Source organism: Oncorhynchus tshawytscha, linkage group LG04 (assembly GCF_018296145.1).
Source record: "Oncorhynchus tshawytscha isolate Ot180627B linkage group LG04, Otsh_v2.0, whole genome shotgun sequence".
NCBI classification, from domain to species: domain Eukaryota; kingdom Metazoa; phylum Chordata; class Actinopteri; order Salmoniformes; family Salmonidae; genus Oncorhynchus; species Oncorhynchus tshawytscha.
Genome location: NC_056432.1, coordinates 70914615 through 70937874, shown reverse-complemented (window position 1 = coordinate 70937874; position 23260 = coordinate 70914615). Strand labels below are relative to the sequence as shown.

Here is a 23260-nt window from a genome sequence, read left to right as displayed (position 1 = left end):
GGAGTTGGCATGAACAACACATTCCTAAGGACTTTAACCAAGTTCCACATGCTTGATTTAATCATCCATTTGGAGAAAGCTGAGGAGAAAATTGCATTCCTAATATGGACAAGTGGATCGGGATTTCTTTATATATATGCACGTGCTAATTTGTGTGTGTGTGTGTGTGTGTGTGCACATGTATGTGTGCGTGCACGTGCAGGTGTGTGTGTGTTTTAGATGGATAGATCCAGGAGGCCTGGTTGGCTCCAGAGTAGACTGGTCTGTGATTGTTTAGTGTGGAGGGTAGAGGTGATCATTAACTGTGTAGAGACTGCAGCACCTGTGTTTAGTTTACAACGAGAAGCCTCAGTCTCTCCATATTAAAGACGTCCACCTACAGCAGCTGAAAGACCAGATTTATAAATATTTGTTCAACCACAGCCGATTGTGAACTAACCTGGTACTTTATCTGAATAAAAGCAAGTACAGTTTGTGTGTATGATAGTGTTTCAGTATATTCTCATTGATGTTGCATTATAAACCTAACCAAGTATCTTATGTTAGTATCTATTGCCACATTACTGTCTGTGTTACCTTACAAGCCTCTCTTCCCCAGTGACTGACGAGACTCTTAATTTGTGCCCTTGTTCCAGCCTAGTGGTAAAGGGCCTCGCCTTCCTGAGGTGTACTGCGTCATCAGCCGACTGGGCTGTTTCCACCTGTTCTCCAAGGTGAGTTCATGCTTACACACAAACACACACACACACACACACACACACACACACACACACACACACACACACACACACACACACACACACACACACTAGTGTAGCCGTCATCGCAGTTACCTGTCTCTGAGCCGAGCCGAGGCCACTGTTCCCAGGAGTGAACTAGTTGAGGCTGTGCCAGCATTTCCACTCTAAGGCATCCTGTCCAGCATAAACCTTATTTTCTGCTTTTTCCTCTCTCTGATTTCCCAGTTAAATTGTTTCTTTCACCTGTTCCTGAGTTGAGCTAACATGAAACAGAGTGCTCATTGTGTTTAAGTACTCCATGCCTTATCTGCCTCCTCATGAATCCTCTATGAACAGTGTATTTGAAGTGAATAAGGCCTGTGTTAAGGGAAACAATTAAGAGGTAGTAGACGTATCTAATGAATGAAAATAACTTTTTATTACTGTGTCGTGAGTGCTAAAATGTGCCAAAAAGCTGTCAGTTAGTTTAATTTCATATTCATTTAAGGCCAAAAGGATGCATAAATACAATAGATTGTTTCTGTCTTGTGACAGCACAGGCACCTCAACAGTGAGGGTTGAACATCCCTCATACAGGTGGCGGGTGTAGGTTTTAGAAGGCACCATTTTGAGGGCTTGAGACCTGTGTAGGTGAGAGAGGATTTGTTTTCCAAGGAGTATGAAATGCTTTTCTAGTTAAGGCGAGAAAGATGGGAGTGTTTGATTTCACCGGGAACCGAGGGTGTGTGGGGAGTGGAGGGGATATCATATGACCCTGAATGTGAGTGTGTCTCTCTCCAACAAACTTTCCAGGCAGGAGTAGACAGGTCTGACACAGACAGACACGTGGGCATATTGGGTGGGATTTTCCTTTGCTACTTTCCAAATATATCAGACAGCCACAGATGTATTTGTCAAAAGGGGCAAAGGTAGCCTGGTTCCAGACAATAGCAGGAGCTTTACTTCAGACAGCAACACACTACCATTTCCATTTACTGGCCATACTGACTGAATGTACTTGGTCTTGTTCTATTACTAGATTCTCAATCTACATCCCGAGTGAAACCTTATTCCCTATTTAGTGCACTACTTTTGACCACGGTCCATAAGGCACTATATAGGGAATTTGGGACTTTCTGTTTGAAATATTGAGTGTTGTGTCTGCAGTGGGGTCTAACTCTCAACCCCCTGTCCTGTGCTGTGTGGTCTAACTCTCAACCCCCTGTCCTGTGCTGTGTGGTCTAACTCTCAACCCCCTGTCCTGTGCTGTGTGGTCTAACTCTCAACCCCCTGTCCTGTGCTGTGTGCAGATCCTGGATGAGGTGGAGAGGCGGAGGGGGATCTCTGCAGCCCTGGTCTACCCCTTCATGAGGAGTCTGATGGAGTCACCCTTCCCAGCGCCGGGGAAGACCATCAAAGTCAAGACCTTCCTGCCTGGAGCAGGGAATGAGGTTGGAGACACATCAGCCCTTGGTTACTAAGGTTCCATCAAATAAGGATGATGCATGAAGATAATGTGATGTATGCTTAATTGAGCATGACCTGTGATCTCTGTAAATGTATGATTGGTTGTGACCCCAAGTGGTGTTCTCCTCCCCAGGTCATTGAGCTGAGGCGGCCCATGGACTCCAGACTAGAGCATGTAGACTTTGACAGTCTCTTCAGCTGCCTGAGCGTGCGTCAGGTGGTGCAGGTCTTCGCCTCCCTGCTGCTGGAGCGCAGAGTCATCTTTGTGGCTGATAAACTCAGGTGAGCATCAAGACTCTTATAGTTGGTAACCCTTCTAGTAATAAGTAAAGATAGAGAGAGAACTGAATCACCTACTCATGGGAAGCTGTCCCTGACTAATGGTCATGCCCTGTTAGAGGCAGGTGGGGGTTGTTGAAACTTGTAGTTGTTAGATGATGGTTACTTGTGCCAAGTGAAATGCTCAATAATACCTTTAGTGGCAGTGTTTTGTTAAGGTAGTTCCGAAATGCTACGGGCTGTTGTCATTGTTAGATAATGATTGAAAGTACTGTATTTACAGAGAACTGATACGTAGAGCTCTCAACGCCTGCTCATATTGTAGTGTAAGGTTATCGCCTGACAAAGATCTTAACCCTTCGATATTAGGCTATAAATAGTACAAATAGTTCCTAGAATACTTCATCCTTGTCACACATGGTGGCTAGGAGTGAGATCAATTACTGTCTAGGATTACGGTGTATGTTAGCAAATACTTCCCTCCTCAGTTATCTCTGAAGTCCACTGTCTTTTTCTGCAGTGAATCCACCTATTCTAACCCCATTACAATAACATCTGCCTTACATGAGAGGGATTTTATCTCAAGCTCTTGTACATTTTCCCTTTTCTGTTTACGTTCACACAGAGATCTGACTTTTCTCAGACCCACATTGCTGAGCTCAGGGATCCTCTATCTGTATCTTTCTGGACATGTGGCTATACAATACAGACTGACTATGATACCGTCATCATAACCCTGTTTTACATGTCTTGGTGCATTTCCTCTCACAGAGATGACATATCCTGAACTTTAAAAAATGGACTAACTTCAAAGAGAGATCATTTACATAGTATGTATAACAGTTCCAATAGTGGGGATTGCCCTGCCACTCTGCCAGTGCACTCTGGCTCACCCTAACTGTTGATGGCAGATTTAATTCCTCAGTCGAGCTGCTTGCCATTCACCCAATCTGCACGGCAAATAGCAGCCTTCTACTGTGGGTTTGTCAGTTGGTGCTTAACGGGTTTAGCACGTGGGGACATCGTTAGAGCTGTTAAATTAATTCTCCCTGCATGTACTCACAACTGATGTGGTTCCAGAAGTGGGTCATCTCTCTGCCGGGGGCCACTGTCCAACCCCGGCAGTCAGGGTGGGGTGGGGTGGTGCAGATAACATGGAGCTGGGGATCTCCAAGGAGCCAGAGTCCCACCAGGCAGCAATCTGCCCCTGGCTATAGGACAGCACTCTGGGCTGAGGGGCTCTGTTAGAGGGGGGCAGGATTGTGTTGAACGGTAATCTCTACATATCAGAGGACAGTTTAAACAAACATCAGTGGGGGCAGTGACTGTGAGGGGAAGGAATGTACTTCCTGTGTGCAGCGACTCTCCCCTCTGATCTATGGCTTCACTGTCACTGTGTGACTGATGGCGCCATGTTCCCTCCCTGGTCCCTGCCTGGCCTGTTTACGACAGCCCTCTCTCTACCCAGGGGGACTCAGAGAAAGCTGTTTCTGTCGTCATTCTGCCGTTTGAGACAACGACTCCCGGGTACATGTCAGTTTGCTCATCACCCAAAGATTGTTAATCAGTCACCCATTTCTAAGGGCTCTTGTGAACAGCAGCAAGGACTTGAGAGCTGTATCGAATAGTCTGTGTCTGAGGTACTGTTAGTGAACAACACTGAAAATCAACACCATGAGTCTTGACAGATGACAGTACTACAGACTACAGTACCACAGACTACGGTACTACAAACTACAGTACTACAAACTATAGTACTACAGACTACAGTCCTGCTCAATGTTAGAACTTCATTGAAAACCATATACTGTTACTTATCATAAAACCTGCTTTGTATCAACACAATGACATACTTCACCATTCAGGTCTTATTCAGGTTCTTAATAAAGGCAAAACAATACGTTTTCATTGTGGATTAGCATCACAAACCAACCAGTCCTTTCTGTGTGTGTCTAACTGGACACACCCAGAACCACAATAAATGGAGCTCTAGCTGCCAGAGTGCCCCAGAACACATACCAGACCCCTTGTGTCTCAGTTCCCATTTTAAACAGGATTCAAGGAGCCACTCTGGGCGTCATTGGGCCGTGTTGGGGAGAAGGGAAGAGACCCTCTACTGACTTCACTGGTAAAAGGGTCTGATCCCATGGGAGACAGAGAACGCAATTCAATCCCAGAAATCCCTTCCAACACAACATGATGTATGTCTGGGTGTAATCTATATCCAATAGGAGAAGGATCTGAGGGAGGGAAAACACCAAACAGGCTATGTTAGGGAATGTGTCTCCACTGGGTTGTACTGTGGTAAGATTTGATATATAAGTATTATTTTTAAACCAGGTGGTTCGAGCCCTGAATGCTGATTGGCTGAAAGCCATGTTATATCAGACTGTATACCATGGGAATGACAAAAATAATACTATTTGCAGTGGATGCAGTGGATCCAATGCAAAACAACATATCTCTAGCTTGAACGGACTATTTTGTATGTTTTTTATTAGTAGTATTATGCTAATTAGACATAGGCCTTAGGGTTTTTTAATGTTTATCTGACTCCATTTGATATTATGGTAAAATCATGTGCAATCAAGTATTATGTGTTTAGCCGACTAAGATCAAGAAATGGTCACGAGAAGCGAATTTCAAAGCATGTATGCTATTATTTATTTACTTTAAAAATGTATGAAATTACATACAAGGCATGAAGCTTAAGTTACAAGGCAATACTGACCCTTTGGCATTGCCTTGGGCCACCTGCCATGCGGCGAGTAAATTAGGGCCAAGCCTTATGGGGTTACATGGACTGTTGCATTAACCCTTTATTTGTACTGTAGGATGTGTATGACTTGATTAAGAGGTCACAACGGGTCGTTTGCCAAAAGCAAGCGTCTTTGTATGTATAAAAATGCTTTATATCAGACATGTTGCTGCTTATCTGTGACATCAAACAGCCAGACAGACAGTTACTCAGAACTGATGATGATTAACCAGCAAATGGCTGCTGTAATAACAACTTTGATGCCTAATTACATGAATTCATCATCGGTTACGTCAGACTGTAATTGCTTAACCAGATTTACCTGAAGGCTCTGTGCTGGGATTGCTGCAGTGCTCATAATGTAAACATCATCTTCCAGTTATTATGGGTCTAAGGACAGAGAAGGGTTACCACCACAGAGAGAGTGTTGGCTTGTTTGATCTGCCTCTCAGTGGGTCTAAATGGGCGGGTCTCAACTTCTTCCCTGCCATTCCTCCATTGTTAAGGCTTGCCTGTGGGCTAGATTCAAAATATACAGGTTAAGACAAGAGGATTCTAATATCCCAGAACTCTTTGCAATTCATGTGACCAGCGTTGCTAGTTAGGAACGGCGCTAGTAGATATCAATGGAGCTGTTTCCATGCATTTGTTTATTTTCGAACGCTTTTGTATAGAATGACTTTGTTGTCTTAACCTTCCCATCTTCAACCTAGCCTGTGGGTGTAGAGGTGATTGAATCACTTCTCTTTTTTTGGCCAATCTGATAATATGGAGGTCGTTTCCGATTACTGAGGTGCTTTAATAAGTCAATGTTTCTATTGTATTTGCTGAGCGGCCCACAGTAGAAGAGACAGGGGATTAGGGGGAAAGGTAGTGTGTGTATGAGTGGGAGAAAGATGGAGGGTAAGAGAGGGAGAAACAGGGAGGAAGAAAGAGCGGGGGTGCAGAGCGAGAGCAAAAGACCGCCTCTGAAAGCTTTTCTCGTGGTCATGGTGAATTAATCAGGCTCTTGTTTTCTGAGAGGGAGAAGGAAGGCTGTTTTCTGTACCTCGTTTCCCCTTACACCACTCCCTGTAACATCAGAAAACTTCAAACTAACACATGGTAGTCACCAGATGTATTGCATTTTTATTAGTTTAAAATCCTCCATTCAAACTCCATTCATAATTTTCTTCTCCCACCTGTTGAAATGACTGGGATTTGCATTAGATTCAGGAAGAGCCCATTGCTCCAGACTCCAGCAGCAGCAGCTGTATAATATGGTGTGTGTCTGTAACCCCAGTCTGTTAAAGTGAGCCACTGTAGGTAGCTACAGTGTACCACTCTAATCTGGGAACAAGCTGTACCGTTTATTTAGTCCCTTATTACTCCTGAACAGTGTTGTATCACACTGAGCAATGCTGGCACCGCACCTAACAACCTACAACATCTTAACACTTTCCCTGTGTGTATTTCTAACGCCCAAAGGTGGAGTGGATGAACACAGTGGAAACATACTGTATGTAAAATATTTCTGTGAGACTGAAGAGGGAAACCGAGAAGATGGAAACCAGAGGCCAACCATCTAACTTTCCCATAATTATTATTATTATTATTATTATTATATACACACACCCGGCAATGCTGCCCACAAGAAGCATTGGAATCAATAGGCTTGAATAGGACCATATGTAGGGTTGCCCAAGGGAAGCCTGGTCTTACTGTTCAACAGCTTCCACTACAACTGTTCATACCAGGGAGTCCAAGCCTAGGCTGTGATGGGAACTTGAGATCCTTATGGAGAGGAAGTGAGGAAAAGACATTGGAGCTCTATGTGAATACTAAGCATTCTACTAGATGCACCAATGAGCAGTATGCACACACTCATTCATCCTTCGCACCATTGCTTAATTTGAGCCGGATCCTAATAAAAGCGTTCAAAGTTCATTCGTCATGTGAAAAAGTAGATTTTCAGCCCGGGCCTGATATTCGAGTTGATTCAGGTTGGGCCGGCCTGGGTTTAGGTTTGAGACCAACGCGTGGCCATGGCTGTGTGAGAAGCACGCCTGTATCTCTCACAGAACTAGAATGAGATTCACATTCTATGATCTCTCTCTGCAACTCTCATCTCTCCAGCGTTGCACTTCATCATTTATTTCCTTATATAATCATAGCCGTGCGAAGGGTTCTGGAGGAGCTGCAGCACCCCTGATACATTTAAATACATTTGCCAAAGTTATAGAGTTACTGCTGTCTGTTCAGAAAGAAATGAAATAATTCAGAATAGCCTAGTACACCATGAGAGAGCCTGTAATTTAGCCACAGAAGATCACTATCTTATTTTAACAACTTAACTAGCTATGGATTGTGTGTAGCCAATAACAAGGCATAGCCTAAATCTGTCAGTGAACAGCATGCAGATAAAACAGGCAATATTTCAAATACAATTGCAGGAAAACAGATTGGAAAGCAAATGGCTCCTCCTGCTGAAAAGAGAAGACTCTAATCTGTTTGCTGTAGGCTACCAACATTTTTGATCAACTTCCAAATATTGTTTTACAAAGTAAAACAAAAGAGATAAAACAAAAGAGAGTGAGGCTTTTGGCACGAATCACCAGCCAGTGAGCTGCACATCATTGGGGGAGTCAGTGAAACTGGAAAGCATTTTTAGGACTATCATTTCCTCTTCACATTGTAACCTACAATATGTGTCTCCACACACCTATGTCTAGACTATTGATGGATTCAAGACAAGTGTAGCGCTCATCGTGGTGGAAGGAAGAGTGGACCAAAGCGCAGCGTGGAAAGTGTTCATGATATTTATTTACAAGAAACACTCAAACAAAAATAACAAATCCAAAAAACGAAAGCGAACAGTTCCATCAGGCACAGACACTAAACAGAAAATAGCACCCCACAAAATCCAAACGGAAAATCACAACTTATATATGATCCCCAATCAGAGACAACGATAGACAGCTGCCTCTGATTGGAAACCACACTCTGCAAAACAACAAAGAAATAAAAAACACATATTTTCCCACCCGAGTCACACCGTGACCTAACCAAACATAAAGAATAAATAAGGATCTCTAAGGTCAGGGCGTGACAGACAATGTTGTTTTTATTGATCTCAGTGTGTCTGTCAAAGTATACTGTTATTTTGACCATTTGTACGGTATTAAAAAAGATTCTGCCAAATTCTCCAGTCATGTAAAATGATGCAGAATTGCATGAAATGTGTTTATAAAAGGCAACATTTTTTTGCAGACCCTAGGCTACTAAAAATGTTCTCCATGTGTGCAACTTCTGTAAGTGCCTCTGCTCTACTTCTCTATGCCACTACGCAAATGCAATGATCTGCATGCAGTACTTTATTAAAGGGGATTTGTCTCTCATGCATTCTGGTACATCAGAGCTCCCCAGGTTAACCCCACTCGCACTAACTTTTTTGTTCCGCTACCTCCCGATTTACAAATTAAGCACTGATTCTCACCCAGAAAAATATGTATGTGCTTCAGTATGAGGAGCTGTTAGTCAACAGCTGTACCGATGCTCCTGCCAGGGCCTGTATTTGTCCTGGGCTGAAATGGGCCCGTCTGGGATTGTGGACAGTGCTGCTGACGCTGGGACTCTCCATCCTGCACCTGTGAGTTTGGCAGAGTAAGCCTCTCTATCCTGAGAGTTTCCTGGGAATCTGCATGGTCAGCCACAGACAGACCCAGGACAACCATTCCCGATCTGACATGCTTATATAACCCCAAATGCAATATATCACAAAGCAAAGTTAGTATCCTCTAAACTTAAGTGGATGGTTAGGCGGATATGGTTTTGTTATGACCTGGTCTGTAAAGGTCTGCCATTCCTTTCCGCTTTAGAATGTGATCCAAATAGCACCCTTTTCCCTATGTAGTGCACTACTGCCCATATTGGCTCTGGTCAAATGTTGTGCAATATATAAGGAATAGAGTGCCATTTGGCACGCACCCTTAGAGAGTTGACTGGCAGCTCTGGGCAGAGATTGTGTTTTTATTGCAAGTTCATCATTTCCCATGAGTGTTTCCCTCAGGACTGAGTGTGTAAGTGATACTCATGGTATCAGTCCTCTCCTCTGCAGCGCTAGCTCTGTCTTGCCTGTGGCTGAGGTTCTGAGAGCTGTACCCCATCACTCCCTGGTGGAACATGTCAAACCCCGGAGACTGGATCTGTTCAAAAGGATCAGCTCCTTCTGCAAATAAAACTCAGACAGTGAAACTGAGACTGCTTTCTGCTCCATGTTATGATGGGTGAATAAGAAACCTGAACAGACCATGGGGCTGCAGTTGTTGAGCCATGTAGATACTGGTCTCGCTTTACAGTGTTCATTAACTATAATAACTTGCCATTTTACTCATAGATCTATTCACAGTAAACTGTACCAAAACAAGATAAAGGTTCCATCAAGGAGAGGCTGTATGCACATCAATATTGACGTTGTGATAGAGCGTGGACACTTACAGTGGGGCAAAAAAGTATTTGGTCAGCCACCAATTGTGCAAGTTCTCCCACTTAAAAAGATGAGAGAGGCCTGTAATTTTCATCATAGGTACACTTCAACTATGACAGACAAAATGAGAAAGAAAATCACATTGTAGGATTTTAATGAATTTATTTGCAAATTATGGTGGAAAATAAGTATTTGGTCAATAACAAAAGTTTATCTCAATACTTTGTTATATACCCTTTGTTGGCAATGACAGAGGTCAAACGTTTTCTGTAAGTCTTCACAAGGTTTTCACACACTGTTGCTGGTATTTTGGCCCATTCCTCCATGCAGATCTCCTCTAGAGCAGTGATGTTTTGGGGCTGTTGCTGGGCAACACAGACTTTCAACTCCCTCCAAAGATTTTCTATGGGGTTGAGATCTGGAGACTGGCTAGGCCACTCCAGGACCTTGAAATGCTTCTTACGAAGCCACTCCTTTGTTGCCCGGGCGGTGTGTTTGGGATCATTGTCATGCTGAAAGACCCAGCCACGTTTCATCTTCAATGCCCTTGCTGATGGAAGGAGGTTTTCACTCAAAATCTCACGATACATGGCCCCATTCATACTTTCCTTTACACGGATCAGTCGTCCTGGTCCCTTTGCTGAAAAACAGCCCCAAAGCATGATGTTTCCACCCCCATGCTTCACAGTAGGTATGGTGTTCTTTGGACGCAACTCAACATTCTTTGTCCTCCAAACACGACGAGTTGAGTTTTACCAAAAAGTTCTATTTTGGTTTCATCTGACCATATGTCATTCTCCCAATCTTCTTCTGGATCATCCAAATGCTCTCTAGCAAACTTCAGATGGGCCTGGACATGTATTGGCTTAAGCAGGGGGACACGTCTGGCACTGCAGGATTTGAGTCCCTGGTGGCGTAGTGTGTTACTGATGGTAGGCTTTGTTACTTTGGTCCCAGCTCTCTGCAGATCATTCACTAGGTCCCCCTGTGTGGTTCTGGGATTTTTGCTCACCGTTCTTGTGATCATTTTGACCCCACGGGGTGAGATCTTGCGTGGAGCCCCAGATCGAGGGAGATTATCAGTGGTCTTGTATGTCTTCCATTTCCTAATAATTGCTCCCACAGTTGATTTCTTCAAACCAAGCTGCTTACCTATTGCAGATTCAGTCTTCCCAGCCTGGTGCAGGTCTACAATTTTGTTTCTGGTGTCCTTTGACAGCTCTTTGGTCTTGGCCATAGTGGAGTTTGGGGTGTGACTGTTTGAGGTTGTGGACAGGTGTCTTTTATACTGATAACAAGTTCAAACAGGTGCCATTAATACAGGTAACGAGTGGAGGACAGAGGCGCCTCTTAACTTCTTGCGTCGAGCCATCCCGGATCCGGGATCGTGAATACAGCCTCAAGCTCATTACCATAACGCAACGTTAACTATTCATGAAAATCGCAAATGAAATGAAATTAATATGCTAGCTCTCAAGCTTAGCCTTTTGTTAACAACACTGTCATCTTAGATTTTCAAAATATGCTTCTCAACCATAGCAAAACAAGCATTTGTGTAACAGCTAGCGCTGCTAGCGTAGCATTTAGCGTTAGCATTAGCAGGCAACATTTTCACAAAAACCAGAAAATCATTCAAATAAAATCATTACCTTTGAAGAACTTCAGATGTTTTCAATGAGGAGACTCTCAGTTAGATAGCAAATGCTCAGTTTTTCCTGAAAGATGATTTGTTTAGGAGAAATTGCTCCGTTTGGTGCGTCACGTTTGGCTACCAAAAAAAAAAAAAAAAAAAAATCAGTCTTCAAAACGCCAAACTTTTTTCCAAATTAACTCCATAATATCGACTGAAACATGGTAAACGTTGTTTAGAATCAATCCTCAAGGTGTTTTTCACATATCTCTTCATGATATATCGTTCGTTGAAAGCCTCCTCTCTCCTCTCAATCACTGGATGACTGCGTGCAACTTGTAGATTACGCACCAATTTAGACAAAGGACACCGGGCGGACCCCTGGTAAATGTAGTCTCTTATGGCCAATCTTCCAATGATATGCCTACAAATACGTCACAATGCTGCAGACACCTTGGAGAAACGATAGAAAGGGCAGGCTCATTCCCGGCGCATTCACAGCCATATAAGGAGACAATGGAAAACAGAGCTTCAAAAATTCTGCCCATTTCCTGGTTGAAGTTTCATCTTGGTTTCGCCTGTAGCATGAGTTCTGTGGCACTCACAGATAATATCTTTGCCGTTTTGGAAACCTTAGAGTGTTTTCTTTCCAAAGCTGCCAATTATATGCATAGTCGAGCATCTTTTCGTGACAAAATATTGCGCTTAAAACGGGCACGTTTTTTTATCCATAAATTAAAAGAGCGCCCCCTATATCCAAGAAGTTAAAGAAGAAGTTACAGGTCTGTGAGAGCCAGAAATCTTGCTTGTTTGTAGGTGACCAAATACTTATTTTCCACCATAATTTGCAAATAAATTCATTTAAAATCCTACAATGTGATTTTCTGGATTTTTTTTCTCATTTTGTCTGTCATAGTTGAAGTGTACCTATGATGAAAATTACAGGCCTCTCATCTTTTTAAGTAGGAGAACTTGCACAATTGGTGGCTGACTAAATACTTTTTTGCCCCACTGTATATGTAGTGGGATTACTGTGTGTTTGATAAGATGTGCCCTCTGCTGTTGAAGAGAACAACTATAGACAACATTCCTTATTAACAGTGCATTCATCTTAAGTGGAGTGTTTGATCCCCACTGATTTAGAGTTGTGGTAGCTGTGTGTTTCTGATGGGCCTCATGGCTTATTTCCCCTCCCTATCTGTGTGTACATGGACTGTATCGAGTGCAGGGGGACAGAGGGGAGGAGGGTCGGCCACTGTCAACAAACTTGGGACTGTGAGAAAGACGACATACTATTTGTGATTTTGTGTTAAGCCACAGATGTCAAAATTCACCAGCGGTAAGGGTGCTGTTTTGGGTAATATCAAATCGATTCAAGTGTTAAACTATTGTAACACACCCAACCCATCTGAGGGTGAGGGAGTGGACCTACTGTGTGTGTTGCCACAGTGGCAGTGCCTAGTGTAATCAGCCTGTCAGATGTTTATAGAGCAGGTCTTAGCTGTGGGCTGTCCTTTTAAGTCGACCCCCTACTTTTTCGAACATTCTGTTAAAAATTGTGCAACATTTCGGCGTCCTGCTACTCATGCCAGGAATATAGTATATGCATATGATTCGTATGTGTGGATAGAAAACCCTCTCACGTTTCTAAAACTGGTTAAATCACCGCTGTGACTATAACAGAGCGTCTGTTTCATCGAAAAGCGCAAGAAAAACTGATCACTGAAAACTGAAAAAAATATCCATGCGCCACTTGCATGTATTGTTTAAGAGGCACGAAATTAAATGGGCCCGAGATTGCAAGTCCTACAGCTTCCACACGATGTCACCAGTCTTGTCAATTGCCTTCTCGTTGTTTCTTGGTCAAACGAGGAAGAGAGACCACTTTCCATCCGGTCTCCGACAGGAAGTTTTGGAAGAGAGATTTCGGAAGATGATTTGAAATCGTGGAGCTATTGAATACACATCGCCTCGTGATCAATTTGATAGATTATTAACGTTTACTAATACCTAAAGTTGGATTACAAAAGTATTTCGAAGTGTTTTGTGAAAGTTTATCGTCAACTTTTTTAATTTAAAAAAATGACGTAGCGTTTTTAAACGGTGTTTTTTTCTGAATCACACAGTTTCCATAGATGGATATTTTGGGTATATATGGACCGATTTAATCGAAAAAAAGACCCAATAGTGATGTTTATGGGACATATAGGAGTGCCAACAAAGAAGCTTGTCCAAGGTAATGAAAGTTTTATATTTTATTTCTGCTATTTGTGTAGCGCCGGCTACGCTAATTCTTTTGTTTACGTCGCCTTCAGGTATTTCGGGGTGTTGCATGCTATCAGATAATAGCTTCTCATGCTTTCGCCGAAAAGCATTTTAATAATCTGACTTGTTGGCTAGATTCACAATGAGTGTAGCTTTAATTCAGTGCCCTGCATGTGTGTTTTGATGAACGTTTGAGTTTTAACGAGTGCTATTAGCATTTGGCGTAGCGCATTTGCATTTGCTGATGGCTAGATGAGACGTCTGCGTCTCGGGTCGACGCAAGAGGTTTTAAGGGTGTTACACTGTGGAAGAGGTGGAAACGTAACAGATTAAAGCTTGTGAATGGTTGCCATGGGTGAACCTGTCTGCCTGTCTGCTGCTCCCAGTGGTGTAAAGTACTTAAGTAAAAACACTTGAAGGTACTACTTAAGTAGTTTTTTAAAAAACAATTCTGTACTTAACTTTACTATTTATATTTTGGACAACTTTTACTTCACTACATTCCTAAAGAAAATAATGTACTTTTTACTCCATACATTTTCCCTGACAACAAAAGCACTCATTACATTTTGAATGCTTAGCAAGATAGGAAAATGGTCCAATACACACACTTATCAAGAGAACAACCCTGGTCATCCCTACTGTCTCTGATCTGGTGGACCCACTGAACACATGCTTCGTGTATAAATGATGTGTTGGAGTGTGCCTCTGGCTATCTGTAAATAAAATGTAAAACAGAAAATGATGCCTTCTGGTTTGCTTAATATAAGCAAATTTGAAACTATTTATACTTTTGATACTTAATTACTTAAGTATATTTAAACCCAAATACTTTTAGACTTTTACCCAAGTAGTATTTTACTGGGTGACTTTCATTTTTACTTGAGTCATTTTCTATTAAGGTATCTATACTTTTACCCAAGTATGACATTTGGGTATTTTTCCCGCTACTGGCTGCTCCAATGGGAAGTCTTGTACAGACCTCTCTCTCCTGGCAGCTGAGTGTCAGGAGGAGGGATTTCTTTCTGCTCTATCCTTTCCTGTCTTTTTCTTCTTTTCTTCTGTTGTTGGAGAGAAAGAACAGCCTGTTGAGAATGGATTTCAGACTGTCCCTTAGACCAACTGGAGGAAGGAACACGGTGTTAAGCCAGGGTACATAGCCACACTGGTTCGCCTCACATATACAAAAGTAATTGTTTCAAGAAAAAAGAGGATCAGGTTGTTGTTTGGTTTGGACGTTGGAAAGACTGGTTCACTTATGACGTTAAGCAATACGCTCTCATTCGGCTCTCTTCTTGATATTAGAGGCAGATAATGATGAACTTTAAACAAATCTCAATAAGCTTTTATTCTGTGTTTTATAGAGGAATGTGAGGGTCCACATTTTTGTTGCATCTGTTTGTCGTTCTTTGTCCGCTGCTGGCTGTTGTTTTAGGAGTATTCAGTGTTCACTTCAAAACACAATCCACCACTCCCTTTCAAAGGTCAGGATAATGTGGGCAATCTGATGGAAAATCTGACATACCCATGTTTTCCCCTAACAATGTTCATATCTGGTTTTACTGATGGGCCCCCTGCAGTTCTGTGTTGTGAGTGTAAAGGTGAGTGATGTTGTCTGTCTCCCTCCCCGGTAGTACCCTGTCCAGCTGTATCTGATGTTGACTGTCCCCATAGAGATCTTAAAATGATTTGATATAGTGATTCTATATGTAATTCTATGGTTGTCTGTCTCCCTCTCTGCAGTACCCTGTCCAGCTGTATGCACGCGGTGGTGGCTCTGCTCTATCCCTTCTCCTGGCAGCACACCTTCATCCCCGTCCTGCCTGCCTCCATGGTGGACATCGTCTGCTGCCCCACGCCCTTCCTGTTGGGGCTCCTGTCCAGCTCTCTGCCCAAACTCAAAGACCTGCCTGTGGAAGAGGTTGGTACTTCATTTTCTCCATCTCTCTCTCTCTGGCTTTTCATCTTTGTCTCCCACTGTCTTGCTTTTCTTAGACCAGGTTTAATGTATTGGCTCTATTAATTTCCTCCTCATTCTGCGCCTCTGATTTTGTTAGCTTGAGGCTACAGATTAGAGGCTATTCCACTGTCACATTCCATCTCTCTGTTAGACACTGGGCTGGGGAGTGGCCTTCCTGTTACTGGTCAGCAGTATAACGCCCACAACAACATACAGTATATTACACAGTCAATTACCCTGCTTGTTTTCATTAAACATTTACCCAATGAGGGACTTATATTTCTGAAGAGAATTGCGTAGGTATGTTGATCCTCTTGGCTGATTGGTGCAGCCATGGGACAGATTCAGAAGCATCCGGATATACAGTAACTGGGACATCTCACGAGACAGCTATCATGGTGCTCCTCCCAACCTCCCTCAAGAGACCCAGGACCACCCCTGGGTCCAGGATGAAACCACACTCTCATGATGACTGTCACAGAAAGAATGCTGGACCTTCCAGTGATTCAGAGCAATTTTACCCTCAAACTTTTTTTTAAACGTTTATTCATTTAAGCATTCATACCAGAAATCGTTCTAAATCAGCCTCTTGTTAAATTCACAGTCACACATTGAGCAATAGCATTCTGTTTTTGAAAGATCGGGTCAGACTTGAATTCTCTCAGAGCGCTGAGTGTAATATGACCTGTTTCCTCTGTTTTGCTGCCATGGACACTGTAGGCTCCCAGTATTCAGTATTAGAATTCAAGCCATGAGCTTTCTAGTATTGAGCTGTCAGATTCCACACACAGTGTGAGGCCTGCTATAGCTATAATTGCCTGTTCAGTGCTGTACAGCAGTCTCGCTGTGGTCAAAGCCTGACAGGACGTTGACCTGCAGCAGTTTTGTCACCAATTACAGAGGGAGGAGGGAAAGAAGACGTGTCTGCTTCTCTGCTCTCCCAGCTGGACCGTTCTGCTCTGTTCTGCGGCATTCTTGGAACGGAGCGCTGATTTGCCAAGGCAGTGTGGAAAGAGGGGGAAATCACTTGAATCCGTCCTTGTTAAAGTAGCAACAACTCCTCCAGCCTCAACGTGCTGTAGTGTGGCTGACACTGACCTAAACCCCCCAGTGAATGTGGCCTTGGCAGTTGGCAGCTGCTGCAGTCTGCAGGGCCCATGCCAGGGCAGCCTCAGCCCTCAGCTCTGGGGTCCGGGCCCCAGTAGGGAGGGAGAGAGGGAGGTTCTGGCCCTCAATAAAAGCCTGGCAGGAGAAGCCATCAGGCCTCGTAAAGTCCAGCTCTCTGCTATTAACACAGTTAGTCCGAGTCAGCAGCATCTGCCCTCGGCCCATGGTATGAGTGAACAGACCATCTTACCCTGTCTGTCATATTTAACACAAGGCTTTTAATGGCCTGGCAACAGTATCTGTTGACTGTTTACATTTGTCTTGATGTTGCTGATCGACTCAATTAAAATTCCCCAAGTATCTTTCGCTGCTTTTAAAGATCTCGTTTTAACACTGGTATAACACTTCCAACTTCTGGAAGAGCTCGTCTTTCTCTTGATGGAGAGTTTGATTTATTTGTAGAGGGCATTGGTATTCACTTTAAACCACTGTATGCACATGGAAGAAGCCTGGATTTGACTGAAGATTCCTAAATGTGATCGACCACCTTGATTCTGTCTAATGTATCAACATTTTTTATTTTTTTTATTTTTTTTTACATTGGATAAAAGTAGAGCCTTTGCGGTAGAAAATGGTACATCATACACTGCAGTTGTGGAACAAAGTACGCTTTGTAGGTTGATAAACTTGTAACCCCACTTTTGAGAAAATGGCCCTTGAATGTTTTGGTACACCTACTGGAGAGCTCTCCTTTGTCTATACCCATTCAGCATTGTTCACACCCTCTTAATCCTTAACCACACTCATCTCTTTAAGGATTCACATGTGAGGCCATGTGCTAAACAGAGTGACTAGGTTAGTGAACAACCAAAGATTTCATGACTAAAAGTGATAAAAGTAGTAGCCTACACATAAAAAATGACCTCCAGGTAAAAATACACTTTATGTAGTCCTTGGCCTATATCCTAATCTGACTTTGGTGCAGGTCATGTTGTTCTTCTGGCAAACACACACATGCACAGGATACAAAAGGGGTAAACGGTACAGTGAAATGGTTACTTGCATAGTAGCAATATCAAGACAGAGAGTGTCCAGATAAAACTATTTTAGAATTATTAGATGACACTTACCCGACACACTTGTCTAAAGTGATGGGTCATATGAAGGAAATGCTATAACCACCCCCCAGCCACATCTAGCTAAGTGGATGGGTCACTATTGTCTAGAAATACAATAGATGGCCGCAATCACCCCCAGACACACCTGGCTAACTTGATGGGTCATGTAATCATCTGGTGAAGTGGAGTCCTTTGTTTAGACATGTAGCTATCTAGCTAAACAATGAACCGGAATAATCCCAACTCATACTACTACCAATACAAACATTCTCATAGCCTTAGTATGAATCTGCAGCTTAAGTTAACCAACTAGGTTCAATGTTAGCTAGCTAACATTAGGCTATAACTAATAATGCAAATGGTTTTGTGATTCAAATAATATTACTATACCTATCATACAAGTAACGTTAGATAGCGAGCCAGCAAGCTAACTCTCGATAGCTAGCGAACAGTATGCTTTAACTTGCAATGAAAACGAATTTCTGACAAAATTAGAAATGTATAATATCTGAAGATGTAGCGAGATTCTTACCTGTATACATGGATGAACACTTCACAGCAGACTGGAACCATTTAACTCTGTTTTGTTTGTAGGTACATATTGTTTGGCCAGTATTGTGTCAAGTCACTCCGGTTCACACGGTGAACTACTTTTGGCATGTGCAGAAAGTAGCCCATCACTTTTTCCAACTGATCTGTTGATAGCTCCCGCTAAATTCAGTGCATCAATTGTGTTGAGAAAAGTAGCATAACCTTTGCAGTTCTCGATGGCTAACCTTATATCTTTCAAAAATGTTGAGGTAGAAAGGACTATCAACACATGCTGAACAGCTCAAGTTATAGACAGAAGCATGCTACACGTCAGACCAATCCAAACTCATCTCTCGACATCCATTATCTCAGCCAATCATGGCTAGCAGGATGGCTCCTGTCTTTTTCCGTGGCTAAACCAACTAGACTTGTAATTTAACCATTTTATTTGTATTTACAGATGGAATACAAGTTTGTTTTGAAGGCACATGAAAGTTCACATGTTCCAGAAGGCATTTCTGCCAAAAAACTAATTTTGATAAATAATGAATGTTTATGTTCAAATGCCTCTCCTGTCAAGTAGTGATGTGCGACATACGCCTAGTTTCCTGAAATGAGTCACAAATATGTGACTTGTTTGTTTCTTTTGCAGGCTTTGATGGTGGACCTGGGAACTGACCGCTTCCTCAGACAGGTTGGTCTCAATTCTCCAGTACCTCACCGTAACAAAGACCAGAACGTTTATTGTAATATAATATCTTTTGATATTCTTGTTTATTGTCGCTAATTAAATTGTTATGCGTGTGTATAGATGGATGATGAGGCCTCGCTGTTGCCACGGAAACTCCAGTCTGCTCTTGAGCTAACTCTGGAGCAGAGGAATGACATCATCAATCAGGACTCTGACAGCGAGTCAGACGAAGGTGAACGAGGGACACATCATCACTCTCTACTAAACCAGATGTTACGAGTGTAAATTAGGACAACAGAGCACTGGCCATGTTTCAACCTTGTGAACAAGAACATGTACAGCACATGTCTGGGAGCAATACACTGTCTGTGGAGTGATGAGAACTCCTGGAATGGGTGATTCACCTCACTGAATTGAAGGTTACTGGTGTTCAGAATGTAGTGTTTGTTTAATGTTACGTATGAATACACAATATCAGTTAAACATCAACTCTAAATAACTCTTGTGTCATTCCCACAAATGTTATAGGACCTACTTGATTCTCAAGCATGTAGTTTGTGTTGCTTCTTTCTAGATGTATTGAACATGTATTAAGTGTGTTTCAGTTTCAGCATCATAATACTAACCTATCCTGTTTCGTCTGTTTCTGTAGAGTGTAACTCCTTGAACAGCCTGGTGTCGGAGGCCTTCATCCGTTTCTTCCTGGAAACCATCGGCCACTACTCCCTGTTCCTCACCCAGAGCGAGCGAGGAGAACGCAGTTTCCAGCGCGAGGCCTTCCGCAAGTCTGTGGCCTCCAAGAGCATCCGTCGCTTCCTGGGGGTCTTCATGGAGTCCCAGATGTTTGCGGGGTTCATCCAAGACCGGGAGCTGCGGAAATGCCGGGCCAAAGGTGGAGCAAACCTACAATGACCCTGTTAATCCACCCTACACAACAGTCTGTAATATTATGGTCCTGTCTACTTGTTAAGAGATAATAACGTTATGTGTGTCCTGTCCTCTTAAAATGGATTCATTGTAATTCATCATAATACAAATAATATGTCAACTGTAATGATTGGTAGAAATGCTCTTTAGAGGTAGGCTCTGCCACCCCTCACTTTTCTGCCAAAGTAGTCCAAAATCGCTAAAGGGATCTTCTCAATCCTGTGCTGGTACGGCCCTCTGGTCGACAGCGGTTCTAGCTGGGTATTCAGTGCCATCTCCTGGCCACATAGTGAAGGGTATTTCACCCCATTCCAAAACATGCTTTCTCTGATATACTGCACTGTAACATTACCTCACAATATAACATTAATAATGTAATAATGTTAATAATTATCAGTGGTGGAAAAAGTACCCAATTGTCATACTTGAGTAAAAGTATAGATACCTTAATAGAAAGTTACTCAAGTAAAAGTAAAAGTCACCCAGTAAAATACTACTTGAGTAAAAGTCTAAAAGTATTTGGTTCAAAAGTAAATGTATCAAAAGTAAATGTAATTGCTCAAATATACTTAAGTATCAAAAGTAAAAGTATAAATCATTTAAAATTCCTTCAGGCGGCACCATTTTCTTGTTTTTAAAATGTATGGATAGCCCTGGGCACACTCCAACACTCAGACATATTTTACATAAGATGCATTTGTGCTTAGTGAGTACGCCAGATCAGATGCAGAAGGGATGACCATGTGTTGTCATCCCTTTTGGATGTCAGGTAAAATGTATGGAGTAAAAAGTACATTATTTTCTTTAGGAATGTAGTGAAGTAAAAGTAGTCAAAAATATAAATAGTAAAGTACAGATACCCCAAAAAACTACTTAAGTGGTACTGTAAAGTATTTTTACTTAGGTACTTTACACCACTGGTAATTACCTCATGTTATTCTGTCATTGTGTTGTGTTTCTGTCAGGACTCTTTGAGCAGAGGGTGGAGCAGTACCTGGAAGAGCTACCAGACACAGAGCAGAGTGGAGTGAACAAGTTCCTCAAAGGGCTAGGTGAGTTCTCAAATAAAATAGAATCTGCACTTAAAACAAATATTTCCCCTCAACAGACCTTACCTGTCCACTTTACCACGGGGACAAATTGTAACCTGGCTTAAAATGTAGGATGATACAAAGTTTCGTTCTAAAAGAAGCCTATTCACATTTGGCCATGATGTAGTAATGAGCACCAAGTTGTCCAGGGTTCCCCAACTGGTGGAATTTGAAATATATGTTTTATTTGTTGGACATAAAAGACTGTAAAAACACCAGCAAATCAGCTACAAGTGATTTTAATTTTGGAAATATATTCCAAAGTATTCCCATGCATAATAAAGAGATATATGTTATCGTATACAAATGTAAGCAAGGTTCAAAATGATTATGTTTTAGTCAAATATTATATATGTTTGGGCTTTTTGCAGTCAATTTGCAGTCTACAAATGATTTGTAATTATGTTCCGGCCACCTAACCACCCGCTCAAGAAAAAATCAGCCGCAGCTGAATGTAGTTGATGATCCCTGATGTAGTCTAAAACCACGATTCCATCTGAGGCACTACATCATTTCCCTGACAATCACAGAGATCACATTCACAGTAAACGCTGCAGATGTCGGCTCAATTGGAAAATTTCATTGAAGTGTGTTAAAAAAGTTTACATGACGTGAACAGTTCTTACTTGTATTTTGTTTGTGTCTTTTAGGAAGTAAAATGAAGTTTCTTCACAAAAAGAACTGAGGAAACCTGCTACTTAATAACCAAATACCGGAGCATGAAAGCTTGTTCTACTGCAAACAGAAGATCTGATACACCCAAAACTCTGTATTTTATTGACTTATTCACTTGTTTGTCTATCAAAAACATCAATGAAATGTCAATATGTTGTACATATTTCACTGTAAACTGGCTGTGATACCCTCCAATGTAGCTTGATTGTTAGGTGTCTGGTACCTTAATTATGAGGCTAGTTACAGTAGGACGGTACAGAGTGAATGTGCCTTTGTTTCTGATTAACCACTGACATTAAAGTGTACGTGAGAAAAATATGATCAGACTGAGTGAGTGAATGCATGCTGATGTATAGTGGATGTACAGTTACTATGTTTTGTTTTGTAGTTTAGATCATCGTTGTCCTGTCTTTTTGCTGAATGAGAACTGTAAATTCCACACCTGGTTGGGAGGATTTGTACATGCATTAACACATGAAGAAAATGATTGTAAATGTTTAAAACATGCATTGCTTTGTAAAATTCAGTAATTAAACACAAAAGACTTCAAACGATTGGATTCTTTGAACTTTTTTATGTGTTACTGTTCTGAAGAAACAGAACTTCATCAGCACTTATAGGAAGCGAGGTCAGTGAACAAGGTCATTGTTCCTCTTTAGGTGGAACCCGGGTGGCTCTGTACAGACGGCGGTTGGATCACACATTTTAAAGAAGTCAAACACTAAAAACAGATTTGAGTGCTGCAAGATGACAGTAAGCTTCCAAGTCAGCAGAGCTGATAAAAGCATGGCAGTGACAGCCACTGGAGTGATGTGTGAGGACATAATTAGGTTATTGGTAGCATGTGGTAGCTATGTGTGCCTTTTGGGATTCCACCCCACCAACTACACAGTTGGGATGCTGGGGGGGGACTTGTCATTGAGTTGTCAGACATGACGTCTAGTGATTTTAGACATTTTGGCAATGAATGGAACAACAATCTGGAATTGAATAATGTGTGTCAATTTCGGGTGCCTATAAATGCATTGCTGGGTCATATTTATAATGAGAGTAATATTATATTAGTCAATACTAGCCCAGAACATGTGTACAGAGATGAAACTGTCACTGAGTGTGTATTTGGGTAATTGACTGGTGTACAGGAAGGCCATTCAGTGAATAAGATCATGTTTATGTTCTAGCTCTATCCGACCAAGACAACCGAGGAACAGAGGGTGTCAGGATGAGACAATAGTCTCAGGACTAACAGGTTAGGTATACAGTACATTCGGAAAGTATTCAGACCCCATTACTTTTTCCACAATTTGTTATGTTAAAACCTTCTAAAATGTATCAAATATATATTTTCCTCATCAATCTACACACAATACCCCATAATGACAAAGCAACAAAAAGATTTGAGACATTTTTGAAAATCTATTAAAAATTAAAAACAAAAATACCGTATTCAGACCCATTGCTATGAGACTTGAAATTGAGCCTCAGGTGCATCTTGTTTCCATTGGTCATCTTTGAGATGTTTCTACAACTTGATTGGAGTCCACCTGTGGTAAATTCAATTGATTGGACATGATTTG

At 42.0% G+C, this 23260-nt stretch overlaps 1 protein-coding gene across 2 annotated transcripts in view; it reads left to right on the top strand.

Annotated features, from left to right (window-relative positions):
* The window catches only part of dennd2b (DENN domain containing 2B), an 84320-nt gene extending 62083 nt beyond the window's left edge, over positions 1-22237 (top strand). For both annotated transcript variants that reach the window (XM_042321170.1, XM_042321169.1), the window contains exons 12-20: positions 636-713; positions 2030-2170; positions 2320-2468; positions 15327-15504; positions 18952-18993; positions 19111-19222; positions 19643-19882; positions 20883-20969; positions 21659-22237. In XM_042321170.1, the coding sequence (XP_042177104.1) occupies positions 636-713; positions 2030-2170; positions 2320-2468; positions 15327-15504; positions 18952-18993; positions 19111-19222; positions 19643-19882; positions 20883-20969; positions 21659-21693 (1062 nt within the window). In that variant the 3' untranslated portion in view covers positions 21694-22237. The remainder of the gene's footprint in view (positions 1-635; positions 714-2029; positions 2171-2319; positions 2469-15326; positions 15505-18951; positions 18994-19110; positions 19223-19642; positions 19883-20882; positions 20970-21658) is intronic.
* The last annotated feature ends 1023 nt before the right edge of the window (positions 22238-23260 follow it).